At 46.2% G+C, this 23,753-nt stretch overlaps 1 protein-coding gene and 1 pseudogene across 4 annotated transcripts in view; one reads left to right on the forward strand and one right to left on the reverse strand.

The window, feature by feature from the left end:
• Positions 1-23,453, reverse strand: part of GNL3L (G protein nucleolar 3 like) — a 28,551-nt gene extending 5,098 nt beyond the window's left edge. Inside the window, exons 1-14 of one of the 4 annotated variants that reach the window (XM_010996828.3) lie at positions 23,349-23,453; positions 20,939-21,004; positions 14,405-14,445; positions 13,403-13,510; positions 12,560-12,676; positions 11,721-11,804; positions 11,423-11,558; positions 10,371-10,474; positions 8,480-8,624; positions 5,880-5,967; positions 5,220-5,394; positions 4,993-5,135; positions 4,547-4,683; positions 2,636-2,763 (exon numbers count right to left, since the gene is read on the reverse strand). In XM_010996828.3, coding sequence (XP_010995130.1) covers positions 2,636-2,763; positions 4,547-4,683; positions 4,993-5,135; positions 5,220-5,394; positions 5,880-5,967; positions 8,480-8,624; positions 10,371-10,474; positions 11,423-11,558; positions 11,721-11,804; positions 12,560-12,676; positions 13,403-13,510; positions 14,405-14,445; positions 20,939-20,957 — 1,425 coding nt within the window. In that variant the 5' untranslated portion in view covers positions 20,958-21,004; positions 23,349-23,453. Of the gene's footprint in view, positions 1-2,635; positions 2,764-4,546; positions 4,684-4,992; positions 5,136-5,219; positions 5,395-5,879; positions 5,968-8,479; positions 8,625-10,370; positions 10,475-11,422; positions 11,559-11,720; positions 11,805-12,559; positions 12,677-13,402; positions 13,511-14,404; positions 14,446-20,938; positions 21,077-23,222 lie in introns of all 4 variants that reach the window. The other 3 variants (XM_031445114.2, XM_031445113.2, XM_064483116.1) reach the window with 3 other exon arrangements.
• Positions 17,415-17,868, forward strand: LOC116150692 (large ribosomal subunit protein eL43-like; annotated as a pseudogene).
• Positions 23,454-23,753: the final 300 nt, after the last annotated feature.

Here is a 23,753-nt window from a genome sequence, read left to right on the forward strand (position 1 = left end):
AGGTACTTAGTTATCATCTCAGCCACAATTTGCTCATCTGTCAAATGGGGATGGACAATGGGTACTTTGCATGGCTTTTACAAGAATAAAATGAAAAAAAACAGAATTACTTGTCAACGATAATTGGTATTACAATGATTCTTTGTTCAAGTGAGCTTGAAGGTCTTCATCAATTTAACAAATATGTTCTGACACCTATTTTGTGCCCAGCTCTGTGTGGAGAAATGTGGGAGAAATCAGTCAGATGCAACCAGGCTAAAGAGGAAAAAACCAACCACACCACAAGTTAGAATGTGGCAAGTACCCACCAAAGAGATGCAGCATAAGTGACAGAGGCTGAGGGGATGATGGTGGTCAACATACTTCTACTGATGGAAGGGTCATTCCTGACTGAACACTGGGAAAGCACAGAGCATACCTGGGCATCCAAAAGGGCATCTAACTGGCTGGAATAGAAGGTACATGTGGGCAGTAAAAGGTAGTATTGACAGGAAGCTCACTATGTACCAGGTACCATTCTAAGCGCATACATATATATGTGTACACATGCAATTACGTATGTGTATACATGTACTCACACACATGCACACGTGTGAACTCATTAAATCATTGCAACAATGCTTTGACAAACAAGGCACCTAAGGTCACACAGCTAGTAAGCAGTGGAATAAATTAGAACCCAAGCAGTCAGGGGATAGTCTTAAGCACAAGTTAGACTGATTTTCCTATAAGCACTGGGAGAACTTTCAAAACTATGTGAGGATGGTAGATAAACAAGTTTATACTGTATAGCACAGGGAAATATATTCAGTATCTTATAGTAGCTCACGGTGAAAAAGAATATGAAAATGAATATATGTATGTTCATGTATGACTGAGGCATTGTGCTGTACACCAGAAATTGACACAACATTGTAAACTGACTATAACTCAATAAAAAAAATAAATAAATAAAAATAAAAAAACCTATGTGAGGACGGGAATGGCATGATTCCTACCACTGCCCCAGCGCAGGCCTCATCATCTTTTATGGAGCACAGGCAACAGTATCCTTCCTGGACTCCCTACCTCTGCCCTGGCTCCTTTCTTTCTGACTAGGTTTTTACCCCAGGCACCAGAGTGATGGTTCTAATGCAAAAACTTGACCATGTGGCTTCCCTGCTTAAGACACCCTTCCAGATATTGTGTAGCCATCAGAAATGAAGGACAGCTCTTTAAGTAATCATGTAGAACAATCTACAAAATCAATTTGTAAGTGAAATAAGCAATGTGCGGAATAATACGAATAGCCTACAACTATTTGAATTAAAATAGACCTGTTATCTGCTTTTACGTATATGTGTGTCTAACAATGGAATAGCTCTGAAAGATACCCAGGGCTGCTAATAGTGATCTGCCTCCAAGGGGGGACAGGGTAGCTGGGAGAGAGGAGAGACTTACTCTTCACTAAATACCCTTCACCTTTTAAATGTTATACCATGTACACAAATTACCTAGTCAACAAATATTTTAAATAAACAAAATGAGGGGAAAAAATTAAAACCCTTTGACCCTCCCCAAAATAACTAACTTTCAGTGTTTTCCTATTACCCGTAGTTAAAGTCAAAAACAAGGCCTTTTGTGATCTGACACCAGATTCATCTTTCCCTGATGAAAGATGAATTTTAATTTTTAAAACTCATTTTTAATCCAAGCATATCAAATGCCCAGAGCTCCACCCTCCATTCCAGCTACCCTAGACCCCTAATGATTTCCCCAAAACACTACACTCTCAGCCTTTTGGGCTTTGGCATGTGCACAGGCTGAGGCCCTGCCCATGGGCTGCTGTCCCCTTGCCCAGAGAATTCCTCAGCCTTCAAGAGGCGGCACAAGTACCAAGGCCCCCAGGAAGACTTCCCTGACCCACAAGCAGTATAGGCGAGGGCCCTTAGAGCCATGCTTTCCCCACCTCTGCGCCCAACCCCAGCCTGTGTGTATCCCATCACAGTGTAGATGTCTGGGTCTAAGACCCACTAAACTGTGAGCTCTTGAAGGGCAGAGATGGGGGACTGGCAGAAGTAGAGGCGGAAAAAGCCTCCAGGAGTCATAGTATGGCATATCCACTAGGTCCTGCGGGTGCTGGGGAGCCATGAAAGAGCAAGTGACAGTCAGATTGAGCCAGTATAAACCATGAGACATATGTCCATGTGAGAGATGACTGGAAGATAAGACTAGAGTTACAGGAATGGTAGGGATAGAAAGAAGCTGACAGTGTCTTGACGTTTAGGAGAGAGAAGCCACGGGACTTGGTGACTGATTGTGTATAGGATCTGGGGGCCTAGTTAGAGGGAAGAAGAGTCAGGGATGCCCAGGTTTGCAACTTAAACAACTGGGTGCATTGACAGGGCTCCTATTCTCTAGGCTGGAGCTGGACTGGGAAAGCTGCTTGAGAGAGCATGCCTCCTCCTTGGGCCTGCCTTTGCTTCGCAAAGGATGCACCCTGCCAAGCACCCAGGAAGCCCACAGGGAGTGAATGAATGACCCGCACCTCCCCACCATTATAGGCAGAACTCATGGGAGCCAGGTGGAAGGGACTGACCATCTCCCAGAGCCCTGGATAGAGGAGAGGGTTGCCACGAAGAAAGAGGACAGGTACCTTATACACGGTGGTTTTATCTTCCATGGCATCTGCTATTTTGACCATCGGCGAATGGAGCCACTTGATCTCCATTTCGAGCGGGTCCGTGTCACCCAACAGCTCGTCAGATTCTCCAGTGGCCAAGCCTTTAACATAATCAATACCACTGTCAGGGCCCTGGCTCCTCCCTGTTCCCAGCCCCCGGGTCAGGCCTCAGTGGAAAGATGTGGACACTGCCCAGGGGAGTCAGGAGGGAAGGCTCTTTTATTCCTGCTGGGAGACCATATGACAAAGGATTAAAGGCCTGGGTTTTGCAGTAGGGTACTCACCTGCTGGGAGCTAGTCTTGGAGCCTCACTTGGAAACTGAGAATGCCACAAGCCCTGGATGCCTGAAATGCACTGGCCTGAGACACTGCTCAGTAAATGGCAGGTACTGGAATTCCCTCCCCAGGACCAGGCCTCTCTCCCTATCTCCCTGGCGCCTTGCCGTGAGCTGGCCTCCACTGCAAACTGTAAATGTGCCCACTGCCCTGAGCCCACACTACCCTCACACCTCTTCTAAACTTTGCCCCCATCTCCTTCCCTGGGCCTCTAATCCCTACTCACTCTTCAAGATCCAACATTAGGGCAACTAGGAAACTCTCACCATTAACCTCTCCCTCTTCTCAATTTCTGGGACCTTAATCTTTAGCCAAAGTGCATTCTCAGTGCCAGAGCCCCTCTTGCCCTCACATGCAGCCAGAGTCAAGCATCATCATAAGAACGTGAGCTCTAATTCCTCCCAACTGCCCACTTGAATAGAATAGTAAAGTTCAGAAAGAAGTCTGACTTGCCCAAACCACATGGGGAATAGACTCTGAAGCAGGCAAGCCTCTTGTCTGCATTTTTAATCCAAGCATATCAAATGCCCAGAGAAGGAAAGCTAGTGACCCTCAAGAGAAACAAAGGAACTAGAAGCCAGGCCAGCTAGGGCTGTCTCCACTACCCCAGTGTATCTGAAGACAGGCCCAGAGAGTACTGGTTACCTTTCTTGGGCAGGGTAGAGAAGGAAGGAGCCAGGAGCCAGAAGCCAGAGCTACAGATGGTAGTATTTGAAAAGAACAAATTTCTTCCAAGAGTGCCTGAAAGTCGTATCTCTCTGTCCCCCAACAAATAACCATATTAATAACAGCTAATATATACCCAGCATGTGCTATATGCCAGGCACTACTCTAAGTTTCTTTATACATTAAATAAGTCTTCTCAACTATCTTATCAGGCGGGTGCTACTGTCCTCATTTTACAGATGTCACTGGATGTGGAGAGGCTAAGTGACTTGTGCAGCATCACACTGCTAACAAAACTTGGACTTGCATCCAGGCAGCCCATTCTTTTAACCACTTAGCTACTCTGAGCTGGGCAAGTCTTCAACAAAAGGGCAAAAGAGCTAGTTTGAATGCCACCTCTGCCTGCCACTGACTATGTGCTGTTTGGCAAACATCACCACCTTTCTGTGACTCAGGTGCCTCATCCATCAATGGGCATAAAAATGAAAATCTAGGAATGGACATGCATTGGCTGAGGCAAAGCCTAGAGCAACATGAGAGGAAGGGATTTTGAGAGGAGTGTCTCAGTCCACTCCAGGTCTCAAGAAATGGGGAAATGAACCTTGCACTTTCTAAGCACCTCACTGTGTTCCAGGTACTTTGAGGATTTGTTCCCTAACGACCAAGAGCCCACAACCACCGCCGCCTGTGACCCAGATTACAATTCTTCACCTTGTGGGAGAAGACATAAAGCTTAGGGTTGGTTACACAACTTTCCCCAAGCCAGAGTAGGGCCAGAGCAGAGAGGGGGTCAAACGTGGGATTTGTCATCAGATCTGTGTGGCTCCACGAGGACAAGACAAGGAAGGTGCCAGGCAGGCCAGTACCCTCGCCCCGACTTACACTCCATGGTGTCTTCGTTGGCCTGCTCGGTGTCCTCAATGTCAAAGACCTCAGTCATCTCCTTAACAATCTCAGCACTGAGATGGGCAGGCAGGGTGTGGGTGGAGGGTGGGAGTGTATAGAAGCTGATCTTCCCGCTGCATTGGGAGGTGGGAAGAAATTGGTGGTGATGTCATTAGGTGAACAAATGACCAATCAAAGAGACAATGGGTTCCCAAGTCAGAAACAGTGAGGGTCAACCAGAAAACCCGGACACCTGACCAAAAGCTTGAGTTGCTGGGTAATCACCAGGCATAAATGTTGCTGGGCCAGACATGACCTGGTGCTTTGGCCTTCCCTGTCCTGGGACCCAGGAAGTCAGGCTGCCCCACCTCTGGAACAAACACAGATGAGCCCTTCTGTGAAGCATGACTCCCAGCCTCACCTCTACCTAGCCCTCTCCTCACCTCACCCAGTCAGCCAGGACGGCTTTGGCCGCCTCCTCCTGACTGTATATGCCTCCCTTCTTCTTCTTCCCCAAGCGGTGGGCCACTGCAGTCAGAAAGTGCTCAGTGGTCTGGAACCCAGAGACGCCATAATAGCTGGAAATCTGGTGAAGAGAGGGAGAGAAATCACAGGGAAGAACGAAGGGCCCTTGAAGAGGGGGTGGGGTATGAGCAAGAACCCCAAGTACCTCTTCCAGGTTGCAGCGCTGCAGGATGGTCTCCACCGGGGTTACGGGGTCCGCCAGCTTCTGCACACGGACGCAGTTGCGCAGGATGGTGCCCACCTCCGAGTTGGGTCCTGGGACAATGCCAGGGGCATCCAGCAGCCTGATGAACTTGTCCAGGTAGACCTCTTGCATGAACCTGGGTCAGGAGAGAGAAGGTAAGAGAGGACGCAGGGCGGTGACCAGCCCGGATATGTCTGGCACCCTCGAGGCCCCAAGCACACAGTTGGGAGAAGGAGTGAGGGGCAGATGGCCTACAGATGAAGGTGAAGAGATGGAGGGCGATTCCAGTCTGGCCTTCACCACTGGGGACTGAGCTGCAGGACCATAGGCAAACTTCTGACTCTCTGAGCCTTAGAGGCTTTATCTAGGAAGCAGAGTGGCTTATTCAGTACCCAGCCTGGCATGGTTGTTGGGAGGCTCCAAGGAGGTAAGAGGGGAAGAACCCAGCTGGGGGCCTGGCTCAGACCTAGGGTGTGTCAGGTAAATGAGGGCTGGGAAACTCCTGGGCCCATGGAAGAATCAGAGGCTGGTCCAAGATACGGGACGGGGGCTGACAGTGTGGGAGTTGGGGGAATGGTAGGGTCAAGAAGCTGTAAAGTGGGGGAGCAGGCAGGTACTTACTTGGTGATCCCAGGAACGGCTCCCACACTGCACGCACGGCTGCGCTTCAGACTATTGATCAGGCTGCTCTTCCCAACATTGGGAAGGCCTACAAAGGAGCAGCAGATGTCTCAGGGCACGAAGGGCTCTAGGACCGATTAGGACAGCCTGTGTGTGGGAGGCCCAGGCAGGGGCAATGTGACCAGGCCACAGGGAAGCCAAAAACAGAGCTGGCTTCCTGCCCACCTGTCCCAGGCCCTGACCAAACCCCTCATGGCCTTTCTACCCCTCTCCTTCATCTGTGAGCACATTGGCTAGTTGTGTCCATCTCTCTAGATGTGCCACTCACCTCCCACCTACAACCAGCCTGAGAAAGGTACTTGATGCAAGGCCTCTGTGACACAGTCCAACAGGATGGACATCGGGAAGTGTCGCGAAACAGAGAACCATGTGCCCTGATGCGTAATTCACCTGGCAGGGGGTGGGGAGCTCATCTCACATGTCAGCCCCTGAGCAGTTGTCTGCCTGCGGTGTGTTTTTCTGTTCGGGCATCTGTGAGCACCTCTCAGCCTATGAGTATCTTTGTTTCTTCCCCACTGGGTCTCTCATTCCCACCATTCTCTCTGTGTGTGTGCTAGAACATACATGTGCACTGCTCTCTCACAGATGTGCATGTGTGTGTGTGTGTAGTTCCTCAGGTGTGCTAGTCTGTACATCTTCTGTGTCTCTTGATGGTTCTCGTTCTAAATATCACTGCTTTTTCCGTTTTTGTCCTTTTTTTTCCACTCCATCTTTTTCTCTAGCCTATATCTTTCTTTCTCTGTGTATCGCTGAATCTAAGCACCTTTCTCTGGCTGTTTGTCTCACTGTCACTCATTCTGGCCACAGTCTTTTCTCTCTGATTCTCCCTACCCCACCAATTCTGCTTCTTTGTAATTCCCTCTGTACTGACTCCTCTCAGCTTTTTTTTTCTTTTTCATTTTTATTAGGTAGAATTATTAGTTTGACTGCACATACACACTATATTATATATCAATACATATATACAGTATACTGCACATTTTTTAGTTTACATATACATACTGATCATTGTTTCTAAGAACAGATTAGAGCTTTAGCTTTTTAAACATACATAGTTATCAAAGGAATAAAGCCAACCACAAAGTAAGAATCAACAGAATGCACTAATCCAATCATAAAGGAGTCAAATGTGCTTACACATATTCAAGAAATCAATCATCTTAGTTATAAATAATAAGTAGTTCATTTGTGTCATTATTATTATTATTTTTTTAGATTCCTCATACAAATAATGTCATATGGCATTTTTCTCTTTCTGGCCCACTTCACTTAGAATGACAATCTTCAGGTCCATCCGTATTGCTGCAAATGACATTATTTTATTCTTTTTTATGGCTCTCTCAGCTCTTTCTGTACGTGTTCTTTCTCCCTGTGGGCTTGTCTCTCTACACGTATGCCCCCTCTGTACGTGTTTCACTGTCTCTTTTTCTGTCTCTATTTCTCTCTATGTACATATATATGTCTCATCGTAGACGTGTTTGTGTATTTGTCTCTGTGACTTTGGGTGCGTGGCTGTGTCTGCAGGTCGAGTATATCCGGGCACGTGTCTGTCTCTGTGGCTCTATCTGCTTAGGAGGAAGCAGAGCTGGGTGAGCGTGTGGGAAGGGCTTGGTCTTCATGTCTTTTGCCTCTGGGTCTGTGCCTATCTCCACATGTGTGGATCTACATGCATTTCTGGATCTGTATGTGTGCTTAGGTCTAGGTGTGCGTTCCTCTGTGTCGGCATCTTTCGATGCGCATCTCCCTCTGAATCTGTCTCCCTAGCCCTGTTTGGCTATCTCTTGTTCTTTCTTTGAGTATGCATGTCTGCCACTCTACATACGTGAGGTGTCTCTAGCCCTCCTATGTCTCTCTCTATACATCTCTGTGCACATATCTGCCCCTATGTCTCTTTTGGTATTTCTCTGTGATCATATCTCCTTGTCTCTGCATGCCTCTATCATTTAAATCTGTCCTCCCTTTTCACTCCCCACCAATCCTGCCATTTGGCTTCCCAGATCTTTTTCTGTGTCTATTCAGGTATGCACATCTAAACCTTTTTCTAGGTGTCCAGCTCTCTCTCCAATATCTTCTCTCTTGGCTTCACTTCCTCTTCCTGTTCCTCTAGCTCTGCTTCCTCAGTTTCCCTTTTCCCTTCCCACCAGCAACCCCCTGGTGCCCTGGGTTCCAGACAGGCCCCAGTTTGAGCCTCTGCTCTGCCTTGTCTCCCATGGGGCTGAGCCCCACAAGTCCCTTTCCCTCCTCTGGGTCTGTGTACTTATCTATGAAAGGGAGATGTTCACCCCTCCCTCCCACAGCTCTGGTAGGGTGAAACAGGGCCAACTCCAAGCCCAGCCTCGTGCCTTTGGTCCGTGGTTCTAACACTCCACGCTTGATTGCCTTTCTACATTCACCAATCCAAATTACAAGTCACAAAACCCTTCCTGAATGGCTCCCCTCTTTCCTAAAAAGGTAACATAAAGTTCCCAGAATCCTTTCCCCCAGTGAAGCCCCCACACAAGGAGGGAGTCTGGGCCCCACGACCTCGCCCAAGGCCTTACCCACAACACCCACACGGATATGGGTGCGCACTTCACCAAGGCGGCAATAGTTTCCCAGAACTCTCATGAGGTTTTCCGCTCCAAAGCAGGATTTGCTTTTCAGCATTGACTCAGAAGCCTGCTCCACTGGCACACTGCAGCGACTCTGGAAAACGAGGGGTATTACAGGAGAGGCATCAGGTAGGAGATGTGATCCGAGCCCAGATTTCCAACTTTCAGGGAATCTTTCAGGACCATATCTCTGTGAATACCAAGACCCCCAGCCTAAAGCGAAGGGCTTCTCACTCAGGCCCTGAACACCTGCCATTTCCTTGCTTCCACAAGACCTGTTTGTCCGCTGTCTGTGTATCTCCAGTCTTCCCTGCCCCAGCCTCTACCTAGACACACATGTCTCTGGCTCCCTCAGCAGGGGTGGGATAGCATCCTGGCCTTGAGACAGGCCAGGTTTGGATTCCAGCTCTGCCTCTCACAAGCATGTGCCTGGCAAATCCTGCTTCCCTTCTCTGGGCCTCAGTGCCCACATCTGCATAATTGGGACATGCACCTCCCTGTCTATGGAGGGAAGAGACAGTGTCTGACCCACATAAAGCCTACCTCCCCTTGACTCCTCAAATAGGACAAGGCCATTCCAGCCTCCAACTCCTTACTTTTGATGCTACCTCCTCTGCCCAGAATGCCCTTTTATCTCTTCCTCTTTTCTTACTTACTTAACACAGTACTGCAAAATAGGAATTAACCTAAATATCCACTAATAAGAAATAGCTTAAGGAGGTATATCCTTAAAGTGGAATACAAATGGAAGAAAGCTGTTAGAAAAGGATGCTTACCGCATTTTTGCCATCAAAAATGCCAAAAAAGTATGAAGGAGATATCATGTTTCTCCCAGATGAATAAAGATTTAAATGTTTAATGATATCAAATGTTGGCAAGGGTGTAGGGAACTAGGCCAGCCCTTACACATTCATCTACCCCATTAGTAGGAAGATAAATTGGTAAAGCCACTGGTAAGGGGCGGGGCAGCGGAGGAGGGTGGAGGTGGCTGGGGAGCAATTTATCAGTGTCTGGGAAAATGTAAAATGCATAAAGCCTATGACCCAAGCTACTCCACTTCTCTGTATCCAACCTACACAAACACTTGCCCACTGGCTAAGAAGACATGTGTAAGGATATGTGTTGTTGTGTTGGTTATAATGATTTAAGAAAACACTGGAAAATAATTTTATTTAGCATCAAAAAGGTAGATCTATAAAAAGATCTCCAGGAAAACAAAAAAGCACAAACAGTATTTTATATTTATATATACATCCACACATACATAAAGCATAGAAAAATACCTGGAAGGATACACACCAAACTAACAATGGTGGTTACCTCTGGAGATGGATAAAGGAGACTGGAATCAGGGGTACTGGTGAAAGGGTATTTAAGCTTTATCTATACAGTTGACCCTTGGACAACATGCATTTGAACAGTGCAGGTCCACTTATACACAAATTTTTTTCACTAGTAAATAGTACAGCACTACATGATCCACAGTAGGTTGAATCCACAGATGGAGAACCAAAGATGCAGAACCACAGATCACGGAGTGCCAACTGTAAGTTACATGCGGATTTTCCACTGTGCAGAGGGGGGATGTCCCTAACCCCAGCTTAGCTCAAGGGTCAACTGTAATTGTTTTTATTTTTCCTACTTTAGTTTTTAATAAATGTTTAACACCTGGTACAAAATTGAAAAATCCCCCAGCACCCAATTTCTCTCCCTAGAAGTAATCAGTGTTTCTGTATACTTTGGTATTTTACACCGAATATGTATTTGTATGTTAATGATATAATTAGAAAGTAGTGCTCCCAGGCCACCCTGAAAGAGGTGGCCCCTGGCCCCAGCTTACCAGGTTTTTGATCTGATGTTGAGTGCTAGCCTTGAAAGCCACGGTTGGCAGCTCATTACGAAGGTACTCCAGCCACTTCTCCACAACCTCCTTGGGGACCAGGTCTGAGGAAAACAGGAACAGATAGGACTGGTAAGGAGAACATCACATGAATGGCTCACTCCAAAGATGCATCCACCCACACCCAAGGCTAGGCACACCTCCTGCCAATAGCCATCTCCCTGGCCTGACAGTCCCTATCCAGTCCCCAGGTTAGAGTTAGAAGAGTTAGAAAGGACAGTCTAATCTAAGGGACCAGTTGGTCCTCACTGAGGAGAACTCTGTTTCCTAAGGGAGAACAGGCAAACTAGCTGTCTGGTCCCAGATGCCTTCTTTCCAAGCCTGTGGGCCCAGGGTGCCAGAGGTCTCCAAAGGGTGCTTCCCATCCCCTCTGAATCATTCTACCTTGGGCCAAATGTCAAAAATAACTCTGACAAGAATGGCTACCATTTGTGAACTACTGATCATGTATGTACCAAGCAGTTTATCAACAACCCTGTGAGGCTGGGACAATCCCAGCCCATTTTACAGCTAGAGAAACAGAAGTTCTCAGGTGACGTGACTTGTCCAAGATCCCAGAGAAAATAGAATGACTGGGCTGAGACCCAGACCTAAGAGACTCCTGAGCCCAAGCGCTCTTCTGCCCTAGTCTGGGTCTCAGCTGAGGGGAGACAGGAACTCTCCAGGACTGGCCAGTCACAGATAAAGCTCAAAATGGCAAAAACAGGGGACTGAAAGGCAGACAAGCTTTAACTCCGTCCCCAACTTCCGCTGTACTCTGTATATGTATGTGTGTGTGTGTGTGTGTCCGTGCGCGCACATGCGTGTGCGTGTGCTTAGACAAGTGATTTCACCTCTCAAATTTCTGGCTTTAGAAATTGAAATAAGAATTCCTACCTTGCACAACTGTTATGAGTATCACTGAGTTGCTGGGTCTCAGGGTCTGATCCAAGGTAGTCTCTCAAGAAGGTCTGGCCCCTGCCCTGCCTTACCCAATCCTGTCTAACACCTACCAATCTTGTTCAAGACCAGGACCAGCTTCTTGTTGCCTTCGGCCCGCAGGACAGCCTCCTCCATTTGGAAGCAGCGGCAGCCCAACGGGTCCCTGGCATCCAGTACTTCTAGAATCACATCAGAGTATTCCACGACCTGCAGGGCAGGGAATGGGGGATGAAGGCAGGGAAAGGACTGAGGAGCAATCAACAGGCCCGTAAAAGAAAGGGTCGATGGCTTAGGAAAAACAAAAATGAAAAGGAGGCGGGACTGGATTGGTGCCCTCCCTAAAGGGCCTTAAGAAATGGGCCCCCATACCTTACGGAACTCCTTATAATAAGCCTTCCTTGTGGCCTCATCATCCAACTGAGGAAACATATTTAATTCCTGCAAAACTTCCTCCTAAAGAGAAAGAAAAGAGAATGGTCCAGAGGAAGAAAGAGCATAAGGGTAGTCTTTGAAAACCATGGGAGGCTGGGAGAGCCATGTGAGTCCCAACCCATCGAAGGGCAGCTTTGATCAACCAATAAAGCCAGGAACTGGAAGAAGAAAGGAGAGAACCACATGGCCTATGTGTGTGCTTATTTGTAAGTGTATGTTCGAGCACTAGTTAGAAGCCTGACTGTGCGCCTGGGTGTATAAGGGAGGAGTGTAAGAGGGAGGTGTAAGTGAGAAAAACAGTCTATGGGGAACATGGATGGTGAAAGCAAAATACGTACTTCATGTTAGAAAAGGGAGTTTTAAGTTGGAAAGTGCATATTCTGCGAGATGAGAATATATGCCAGAAAGGCAGTAAAAAGTCCTAGAAAGACAACACCCCCCCATACACTCCCCTCTCAACTTTCCCCTTGCACTTTCACTCTTTCTCTCCTCCGTCCCCCAGTCCTACATCTCCACACTCCCAACCCCCAGTCTTTGGGTTCCAGCTTGGGAGAGAGGACCTATCCAGGGTTGTGCAGGTACAGATAAGACTCAGAATGGCCCTTCACCTCCCTCTCACCCTCCCTCCCCACTGTTTCCTACCCTCTCTGCACTGATTCCTACTTCCTCTCCAATAATTTCACGCCCTTCCTCTTTACCTTTCACAGAGCAATGGCCAAAGATGCTTTTGAGCAAACCCCGCCTGTCCTACCCAAGGGCAAAGGCTGCTCTCTTACCTTGCGCTCAAACTCCTCCTGGCGTCGCAGGACATCCTGACAGTAGCTCTCGATGGTCCTGCGTCTGTGTTTCTCTTGCTCTCGGGCAGCCTGCTGCTTCTCCCTCATCTCCTCAGCCTAACAAGTGAACACACACAGGACTGCAGCTGACTAGGCCTGCAGCCTAAGGGAGGGGTGAAAGAGCAAGAGTAACAGGGAGCAGGTGACAGAGGGAGAAAACAGTGTGACATGGCAAAGGTGGGAGAAGCAGGGATACAGAGAGAGAGATTCGACAGCAAGAGATAAGGGGTTTGAGAGAATGAAAAAGACAAAGAGATAAAGGAAGGGAAAGCGTGGTGGAGACTAAAAAAAGGAAGCTGAGAGAGAATGTATTCTTTGCAGAGGGAACCACTTAAGATCGGAGGGGAAAAGAAGACAAGGTCCTGGGATGCTCCATCATTTAAAGGGCAGCAAAAGAGACTGGAGGAAGGAAAGAAGGACATCCAGGAGAGTAAGGTGACAGGAAAGTCAAAGTGAGAGTGTTTCAAAGAAAGCATGGTCTCAAATGCCAAGGATGTGGATGAGGGAAGAAAACCATCCATGAGTCTGACGTCAGAGAATGTGCTGCTGAGGCTGCCAGGGGTTGCTCCAGTGGAGCAGTGGGAACATAAGCCAGACAGCAGTGGACTGGGAGGTGAGCAAATGGACACACTAAATCAAGTATCAAGGCAACTACCCTCCCCTCCCCCTTCACAAGCAGCCTCAACAACCCTAACAATTCGGGCCTTTGCCTTTCCATTCAACACTTCTGTGGACCTGGCAGTCAAGCCAGGCCCTCTCTCTCCTCCAAGTTAAAGGGCTTACCCTCTTCTTCTTTAATTCAGCTTCTCGATTGGCATGATCATTGGAGTGAACAAATTGGGGAGCAGAGGCCACTTTGGAGGCTGCTTTCTTCCCATTCTGCTTTGCAGGCTGATCACCACACAAGAGGGAAAAAAAAAAGTGAACAAAGCTAATAACCCCATGGAAATCACCCTTCCCAGGGGTTAAAGCTGGTCAGAAGTGTATTTGTTGGTGGAAAGAGAGAAGCAAAAAACAAAGAGGGGAAGGGCTCTGTCCCCAGAGGTCTGCCCATATGGCTAAGAGAGACTCTTCCTCCCCTAGCCAGGCAGGGACTGAGTGAAGAACCCCAGAAAAGGTGGGGGGTAACTGGAAAGGTTTCCCAAGTAAAGGCCAAGGGAGATGCTAAGTAGCTCTCCAAGTGTGGCCCCAACAGCAGCAGCATCACTTGGGAACTTGTTAGAAATATCAATTATCAGTTTCTGAATCAGAAACTCAGAGGTGGGGCCCAGCTATCAGTGTTTTAATTCTGGAGGGCTAGTGAAAGTTGGAGAACTTTATCCATGCTAAAATTTGAGAACTGGCCCAAGTCCTACTTGTCCGCACCTTTCCCAGCAGGACCAGGAGATCCAGGAGCTGGGGCCAAAGATTATGTCTGAGCCTCCCTCCTCTCCATGAGCAATAGGGACTTGGGAATCACAGACACTCAAGTCCCAGCTGTGCTACTTTGAACCTAGAACTTTCTGAGGCTCAGTTTCTTCATCTAAAAAATGGGACAATAACAATCCCTACCAAGGGAAATCAAACACAAAGCAATGTACAGTTTGCGGTGGGAACTTAATAAATGCTGCTGAAGCCACCCAGAGAGGGAGGAAAAGACAGATTCGCTGATTCTAATATGGTGATCTGTCTGGAGTCACCCAATATCTACTGGGTTTTGTGGGCTTCTTCTAGGTCAGGCAACCTGTTCCTGACCTTATCTCCCCAACATTTGGTATAACTTATCTGAGGGTGGAGCCAACTTACCTTCTTGCATCCTTTGGAAACTTTACCTGGTTTTTTATTTTCTACAAAAAAAAAAAAAGCCATCATTCACCTACCCAACATTTGTTGACACCTTAATCAAGGTCAGGCCACACTGGGAATCTAAGGACACCTCCAACACTATGTCTGTCTAGGCCTAACACAAGACAGACATGGAGCTGGCAGCAACAGAATCAGAGGAGGTCCTGGATATAATGCTTAGGGCATCATTCAGTGCAAACTGAAGCAATTCTTAAGGGGCTCCGGTGAAGAGTGACTTGAATGTGCTCTCCTGACTCCGCACCCCCACTACACGCAAATTCTGGCTGGGGCAGCTCAACAGCTTTGGTACCAGGCTGAAGTGGGGGGGGGAGCTGGCAGCATAGAAAGGTGATCTGAGGAGTCCCAGCTGGCTAAGCCAGGGTAGATGCCCTCCGCACATGGGGAGAGAACAGTCTCCTCCTGCTGACCCTGCTCATGCCATTGCGTCCAAAGGGACTTGCCCTACTCAGCTAAACTGCAGCCTCCCTTTGATACAAGGAGGACACGGTTCACCTTCTCCAATCACAACTTAACAAAGCCCAGGAACTTAAGAGGCCTCCCTGCCTTCAATGAGACATCCTGTCTGTCATCCCTTCACAGCTGGCTTCTTGGAAAGAAAGGCTTCCCTTAATTCTCACCACTTGCAAAGTAACTAAAGGAATTCCTGAAGGGGAAGGTTTGGGAAGGTCAGGATATAAACTACAAACAAATATAGGAGAACCTTGAGATTACCAGACAGAGAACAGGCTCCCCAATCACATTAGGTGGTTCACACGAAAGCAGAGTTTGAGTAGGAAACAATTTAAACACTACTGCAAATTCTTTTTTTTTCCTTTTTCAGTTTTATTAGGTAGAATTATTACAGTTCGACTGCACATACATATTATGTTACTGCAAATTCTTAACGAGATTCAAGAAGATACTTCAGATGAACTCCATGAGAAAAAGATTCCCAAAACTTGATATTGAATAAAAACTCAATCAATGTAGTGAAAAACAGAACAGACATCACTAACAACCAAATTAATAAGCTAAATCAAGTGAAGAGCTTGCTTAAAACAGAACAAAAATCGAACAAAATGGAAATTATGAGTAAAAGAGAAAATGGAGAATGGACCCAGGAGAGATAATATCTAAAAAACAGGAGCTCCTGAAAGAAATAAGTACAAATGGAGAAGTAGTTATTTTTTAAAATAATAGATGAAAGTTCCCGGAGTTGGAAACAGACTTGAGGTTTCAAATAAGAAAGACTCACAGAACATCGATATTAGCAAAAAAAAGATACCCTGAGCACACCCTGACGAAATTTCTGAACTCCAAGGATAAAGAGGAAAACTTACATAAACTTCCAAACAGAAGGCGTTTCCAACAAAGGTGAGGGAAGCAGACAGCCGTCTCAAATCTACAACTCTGAACACTTAAGACGTAAGAATAACCTTTACACCGGAGAGGGTATAGCTCAGTGGTAGAATGCGTGCCTAGCATGCACAAGGTCCTGGGTTCAATCCTCAGTACCTCCATTAAAGACAAATAAATTTTAAAAACCTAATTACCTTTCCAACCCACACAAAAAAAAGAATAACCATTACGTAAGTACTGAGACAAGGGACAGGACGGTGCCAAGCTAAATTCCTACAACTGACCAATAGATCACTCCTATGTAAAGGTAAAAGACAGATATTTTCAGATGTGCAAGATTACCACTTGCGTTCCCCTTCTGGTAAAACTACTTGGGGATATATACCAGCAGAAATAAAAATTAAATCAGAATAAAGATCTCAAGTTCAAGGAAACAAATAATGGTAGGCAGGAAGTCCATTGAAACTTACCATTAAATCTAAAATAATGCTAATGCTAGTAACGTCTATAATACATACTAAGAAAGGAGTTTTAAAACCCAGGAAGCATGTAAGGAAACAGCTCCGAACTGAAAGATCAAATTGTTTCAAAAACATCCTTGGCTAAAAAAACTTGTTTCTCCAATTTTGTTCAGATCTCCAGTTTCATTTTACCTTATTTACTACCACTACTACTACTACTACTATTATTATTACAGAGATGAGCTGCAAAAAAATTACTTCAATAAAACCCAGAAATCAAGCAACAGGGGCTGGAAAAGCAAAAGCATAAAATCATGTGAAAGGTCTCACTTTGGAAGAGTAGGCTAAAAATAGTTATGATTTAACTTTGGTAAAGTGATAGAGAAATCTAGTGATAGAGAAATCTAGTTTGATATAAATATGAGTGCAATTATCAACATAATTTTAATTACTGGTAGAGGACTTTTTAAAGAAACTTGATCAACTTTTTTAAAAGTAAATAAATAAGAGAATGAAAAGAAATAAACAAAAATATATAAAATAAGATTGTAGAAATTAGACCAAACATATTAGTTATCATAATGAATGTGAATGGGTCAAATTTCCCTGTAACCAAAAAAAAAAAAAAAAAAAAAAAAAAAAAAAAGACAGCTCCCAAGTCTCCTTTTCTTCCAAAGTACTCCTGTTGCAATGAAAAGAATGTGAGGTTTGGAATGAACCAGGTCTGGCCATTTTACTCAACAATTTCCACCTTCCTAACTTCCCTGGAAAATGAGGGCCTGCACTGGATACAGGCACAAGATGAAAGAAAATACATCACTTAGAGAGGTGGGAAACCATCTGCTTCAGAGAGGAAAAGGGTTGAGGGAGGAGGGGAGGGGGGAAGAAGGTAATAGGGGTGCAGTCACCACTTACAGCACTGCAACACCCAGGAGTCGCTGTTATTCTATTTTTTAACAGCTTCAGAGAGAAAACTGCTACCATTTTTTAGCCAGTCAGACCTAGGTTCCTGTTCTGGTTCGATAACTACCTAGTCATATGACCTTGAAGAATTTTCTTAAATCTCTCTGAGCATCAGTGTCTCCATCCACCAACTCTCACATCAAAACTCAAAGGTAACCTCTCTGGGCTCAGACTTAGTTTGCACTGACATGGCTAAATGCACCAAGAAGGTCAGAATCATCAGTAAATGCAGGACCCATTACGGTGCCTCCCTCTAGAAAATAGTGAAGAAAATTGACATTAGCCAGCACGCCAAGTACACTGGCTCCTTCTATGGCAAAACCAAGATGAAGAGACAAGCCGTGGGCATCTGGCACTGTGGTTCCTGCATGAAAATGGTAGCTGGTGGTGCCTGGACCTACAACACTTCTACCATCACAGTAAAGTCTGCCATCAGAAGACTGAAGGAATTGAAGGACCAGTGGACGCGCCACCATTTGAAACATTGCTAGCTTATAATAAAGCGGTTAATTTATGTAACAACAACAACAAAAAAAACTCAAAGGTAGATCTCTCCAGTCACCTATCATCCCCATACTCTCACCCCACTGCATCTCTGAATATCCAGCCTGGCACTGACTCTACCCCTCATCCTCCATCTACCCCTGCATCCAACTTCCCCCTAGGCCCTCTGAAATCCCCACTTGGGAGATCAGCACTCCCCTAATTCTTCCATCTCTCCTTAAGAACAATCCCCTAACTTCCTGCCTTAATAGAAACTCAGCTCCCCGCTGAGGACACTGCTTCTCCTGCAGGCCTAAGGAAAGGTGGCTGTTGCTTTATATGAACATGAATACTTTGGGGCCAGCTGGTAGAGGAGGTGTCTTCTGGACTCACTATTGCGAAACCAATTTCTCCCTCTTGTTAGAAAAGGGGGGAAAAAGAGGGGGAAAAATCCTGCTCTTTTTGAGGCTGCTGCTATGCCTGTCACCTATGAGTCATTTTTCCTGATTTATTGAAGCACTTGGCTCATAGCCTTACTTTCGACCCAACTGCTGCCATCATCAACCTGGGTAACTTTAGTCATAACCAGGCCCCTTCCAATACGTGGGCTTCCCACTTTCTCGACACCATCATCTCAGGGGAATCTCATTCCATGCAGCCACCTGCCCACCCACTGCTATGGTGACATCCATGATCAACATCTGTAACTGCCTGGACTTCAGAAAGCAGTTTCAGGCATCCCTGTGAGCTATCTTCAAGCTCATTTGTTCAAACTCATAAAGACTTCCAAAACACTCCACTCAGTTCTTTATTCCACAGCCACCCCATTTCCTCCCTGTGCAGCTTACATTCCACCGTTAGTTGGAATCCACATTACAACGGATTACTTGCCTGTGCCACCAATCACTGATGGTTATAAGTCTTTTAACTGATAAAACACACTCTCTTGTTTCATAACCATTCAAAAATGTACAGCAGTTGAAACTATATGTAAACACTCTTTGCAGGGCTTCTCAATAACCTTTCTAGATTTAATCACTCTCATTACCATTTGAGTCCAAGGTATCCCCAGCCCTGAGTGGAGACAGCTGCACCATGCAGCAATCATCCTAGTTTAGTCTGACATTACTTCAGTGGCAATTTACCAGTGAAAGTCTTTGGTGTGCACATGTAAAGTTTTTCTATTTAATTTAATGTTCACCAACTTCTCACTAATGTAGATGTGTATGATTGTTCTTTACCAGGTAATACATCCCATATATTACCTTTATCAGATTGTAGAAACTCCTTTTTACTCCTAGTTTGATGAGTATTTTTATTATGAATGGGTTTTGACTTTTGTTAAATTATTTCTCTGCGTTGACTGAAATAAAAACATGAATTTTCCCTTTGAAAGAAAAAACAGGTAATACAATTATAGGGTTCCAAAATAAAACCATGTTATTTTGAGAGGTTGCCCTCCCACACTTCTCCTAGCCCCTACAGTCCCCTCACCACAAGGAACCACTTTATTAGTTTATCATGCATCATTTAGTTTCTTTATGCAAATACAAATATATATTATTTCCCTCCAGTTTCTCCCAAAGAAGGTAACGTACTATGTAGTCCTGTCAGCAGCTTGCTCTTTTCACTTTAATCCCAGAGACCTTTATAACAGTTTTCCATACAGTATAGTCTTTCCATATAATATTTTGATTTTTTTTCAACTGCCAGGGTTCCTTTGTATGCATAATACTCTATTTAACCAGCTAATTATTGTCTTTTTCATCACTATCAATTATTTTCTTATTATCTGGTATTTGATGTTCTTCATTAGAGTACAATTAATTTTGTTCACTTTTCTTGTGTTGTCTGAAAAAAATGATTATTTGCTTTGGGTATTAACATAAGTGAAGTCCGATTCTTGATAAAATTTTTAAAAATGTATTCAATTTTTTTTTCACCAAGCCCTACATAATCTGGGTCACCATTAACATAGAATACAAGGCCACTGGGTTGCATAGTTCTCATTTAGTTTACCCAGCATGCTTTCCAAATGTTATCATTTTATACTTGGATGATGGCAGGACAAAGGAGGGGAAGCACAGAACCAGATCTGCCCTAAAGCCCCTGCTTCCCTCTCATAGCATGTATCACATCTGTCTTCTCCCTCTAGGCTGTAAGCATCGTGGTAGCAGGAGGGGGACTGATTTAGCACTCCTGAGACTTTCTAGTGCCTGGCACACAGGAAGTACTAACCAGCTATGCCTGGCAGGCTGGGCCTTTGGTACACAAAGGTGAACCAGATGTGAGTGAGAAGTGAACAGTGTTAGTGGAAGAGACAGACCCAGTCAGACTGTGTCAACAGCCCTGGTTCCTGTGGGTGCACAGACAAGTGGAAACCAAGGGAGGAGGTTAACGGGAGGGATTCCCAGAGGAAGTGATGTATAAGTTGAAATCTGAAAAACAAGCAAGAGTTATCCAGTTAAAGGAGGAGGAAAGGGAAAGAGTCCTGAAGGCAGAAAGAACAGTAATTTGTCCACATTGTCTGTTTCATAGGTAAGAAAAATCCAAAGCTCAAGAGAGGTCAGACAACAATTTAGCGCCAGGACAGTGTACACATTCTGTGAGGGGCTACATTCCGAACAGAAATGAAATGAAGACTGAATCTTAGAAGCCAATCCTTATAGAGCACTTATTATGTGCCACGCATAAGTATTCTACCTATTTTAACTCATTAAATCCTCACAACAACACTGTAAGGCAAACACTGTATTAGTAGACACTATTATTACCCTCCTCACCACTCCCTTATTATTTTGTAGATAAGGAAGACTGAAGTTAAGTAACTTGTCCAAGGCCACACTACTAGTAAGTGGAAGAGCTGAGATTCAAACTCAGTCTGGTTCCACAATCCATGCTCTGAACCACTGGTACTAACTTAAAGGCACAACTCATAAAGAAAAATGCTAGAGTGTGCTAGAGTTATACAGGCAGTGTTGATATGGTATTTACTGCTATTCACCTCAGATCAAGACACTTAACCTTGCTGAGTCTCAGTTTCCTTATCTGTAAAATGGAATGGGGATAAGGGGAGCACTACCTCACAAGGAAGTTGGGAAGACAATACCATACGTAAAACACAGACTGAATGATCTGGCACATACTGGGCAATTTTTAAACGCTGCCATGAAATACTATGAATATTCACTAAAGCTTACAATTGGAAAGGAGGGGTAAAAAAACTCACTGTGTCTAATTTTCATCATGATGACTAGATGGAAAGCAGGTAGGTTCAAATCTGCAGACTCTTTTCCTGTTGGAATGGGAGAAGAACCAATTTGAAGACAGAGGGGAACCACGAGGCCACAAGCCCCCTTCTCAGCCCCTTGAAGGCAAAACAAAATGTTAAAGAACATGATAAGGAAGCCATAACAACTAAAGGAACTAGAAGACAGGGCTATACTGGAGCTGAGGCCTGGTATGGCTGAGTATAATGAATAATAGTAATAATAATAAATAATAATAATAAATAATAATAATAATAATAATAATAATAATAATAATAATAATATATTATAGGTAAGGCAGTGTCACACTACCCAAAGAGAGGCTAGTTCTAAACCTCTCTTCCCAGGTGGAGTCAGTGCCTCAGCACATCAGATGGGCACTCAGTCCTCAATCCTCCACCCTGTAGTGTTATACCCCCTAGGTAAGCCACTAGCACTAAACCTTTCCACTCTGAGGGGAGGGAGGTTATGCAAGGACAATCTGTTTCTACATGGGATATTAACAGTACCTCTTTTCCCCAAATAGGGGGTTCTATGTCTCATCTACCCTGGAAGTGAGAAGGAGAAACATATCCCAGGAGTCTACCCTGGGGAAAAGTGATCTCAGAACAGAGCTTTTTATCTGTGTGTCTATGTGGACTGGAGTCAGTGCACAATCTTGGGGGAGAGGAAAAAAAATCTGTGCCTGCATGTATGGTTGGGGCCTGTTCCTTGGTGACTGGGGTGGGGGGCAGGATGCCTTTTGTTGCTTTACTCTGGGATGTAGAGGAACTTGAGAAACCGGCAGGCACAGTGGCTGTGTGCATCTCTGTTGCATGGGAGGGGAGCACAGGTCTGTACGTCTCTAAGTTGTGCAGGGGTTGGGGGGTTCTGGGTCTCTTTACCCTTCCGGAGGGCCATGGGATGGGACTAATATGCCTGTCTCCATTACAAGGTGACATTACTGCCACGATAACAAAGGCAGAGAGTATGCAGCTTTGCATGAATGAGGTCTGCACATTGCCTGCAGAGAGCTATTCTAGACCCTTCCATGGGAAGTAGGATTTGTGTGATCTGTTTATCTTGTATATGGGTTGAAGTCAGCAGTGCACTAACACTGAAGGGAATAGAACCTCTGGTTTTCTGCATTGGGGATGGGAGAATGCAGCTATAAATTCAGTCCAACAGACGTGGCGGGGGGGGGGGGGAGTCTAAGTTCTTTTCCTGAAAAGAGAGAAAAAGACCTGAACTCCTCTACCTTGGATAAGGGGGGAGCCCATATGCACTTTCTGTGGGGTGACAGTGATGTCACTGCTTCTCAACGTTTCAGGGCGGGGAGCTGCACCTCTCCGCTCCCTTTAGGTATCTCCTTTCCTACAGTTGATGATTTTAAATCCTTGGGGAAGGGGGGGAGGAGGGACGACCTGGTCTACCTAAAAAGAAGAGTAAATACAAGCCCCTCTACCCTGTGAGCCCCAGGAGAGGCAGATTTGTCTTTTCGTGGGTTAAGATCTGTTCCTGATTGCTGCGGGGCATTTTTGGGAGGTCAAGCCTTTACAAATTCAGTAAACCAGCGCGGGAGGACGTCAGGTATGATTTTGCACAACGGCAACTCACTCTAGCCTAGGAGGAGGAGGAAATCTGCGTGGTTCTCTGTGGGCTGAGGCGTGCGCCTCCAACCACTTAGGGAGGGAGGGGTGGTCTACCACCTCTGCAGGAGCAGGGGCGGGGCATCAGTCAATTAGTTACGCGGGCGAGGCAGAGACGTCTCTAGGTCTGACGCTAAGGAAAGGAGGTTCACTCCTCTGTATATTAAAAAGTTTCTGAGGTCCTCCATTTTGGTGGTCGGGCGGGGGTGGGAGTAAATACATCAAAGCCTCTACCGTAAGGGAAAACGTGCGCTGAGGCGGCTATGTGCTGCTTAAGCGCCGGTAGAAATCTGCGCCGGTCAGCCTTGTGAGGAAGGAGATGAGTCGCTTATACGTGTGGGGTTCGATGTCGCCACACTTTCGGTATGTCCACGCCTATCTACACCGGGAAAATGCGGAATGGGTCTCACTATCCTATAAGGAGGACACAGGTTTCTACACACAAGCGGGGTCAGTAACGCGCCATACAGTGTGTCCAGCGGTCTACACCTGTCTAGATGGGGTGGGTCCGTGCCCCTCTACCGCGCAAGAGTGCATTTGGGCGCATGTCCACGTGCGAAGCAATCCCTGCCCTTCATCTGGGCCCTTCTACCCTGGAAGGAAGCCGACTCTTTACCTCTCTAATCCAGGGTGGAGGGCGCCTCTGGTTTCACCTCAAATAGATGATCCTTTGCGCGCGGCCGGCGGGGTGAGCGCTCACCGCGAAAGCTCACCGCGAAAAAAGAGAAGAATCGTCTCTTACCTCCACTTCCGGCGGAGATCTGAAAGAAGATAGCACAACACTGTCGGTCCAGAGGATGCGCTCGCGCAGCTAGGCTCCGACTTCCGGATCCCAGGCTCGCGGCGCCGGCTCCGGCAGCCAGATGTCCCCGGAGGCGGGGCTTCGGATTGACGGCTCGCGCCCGCCCGTCCCTTCCCTGCGGCCGCGCTGGCCCCGCCTCCCGGCCGCCCTGTAAGGTAAGGAAATAGCCGAGGAGGGAGGCGAGGAGGCGAGGAGGCGGGGAAGCTGGAGGGGGAAGCCGCTCGTCTGCTGGTGTGGTCTTATAACCTGCTTGGAAGCCAGGTTCTAGTCTGTGGGCCTCTGCCTGGGCCTAAATACGTGCGTTCCGAATCTTAGTGACCAAGTAATCGCCAGGATTGCATCAGA

The sequence above is a fragment of the Camelus dromedarius genome, chromosome X, assembly GCF_036321535.1.
Source record: "Camelus dromedarius isolate mCamDro1 chromosome X, mCamDro1.pat, whole genome shotgun sequence".
NCBI classification, from domain to species: Eukaryota; Metazoa; Chordata; class Mammalia; order Artiodactyla; family Camelidae; genus Camelus; species Camelus dromedarius.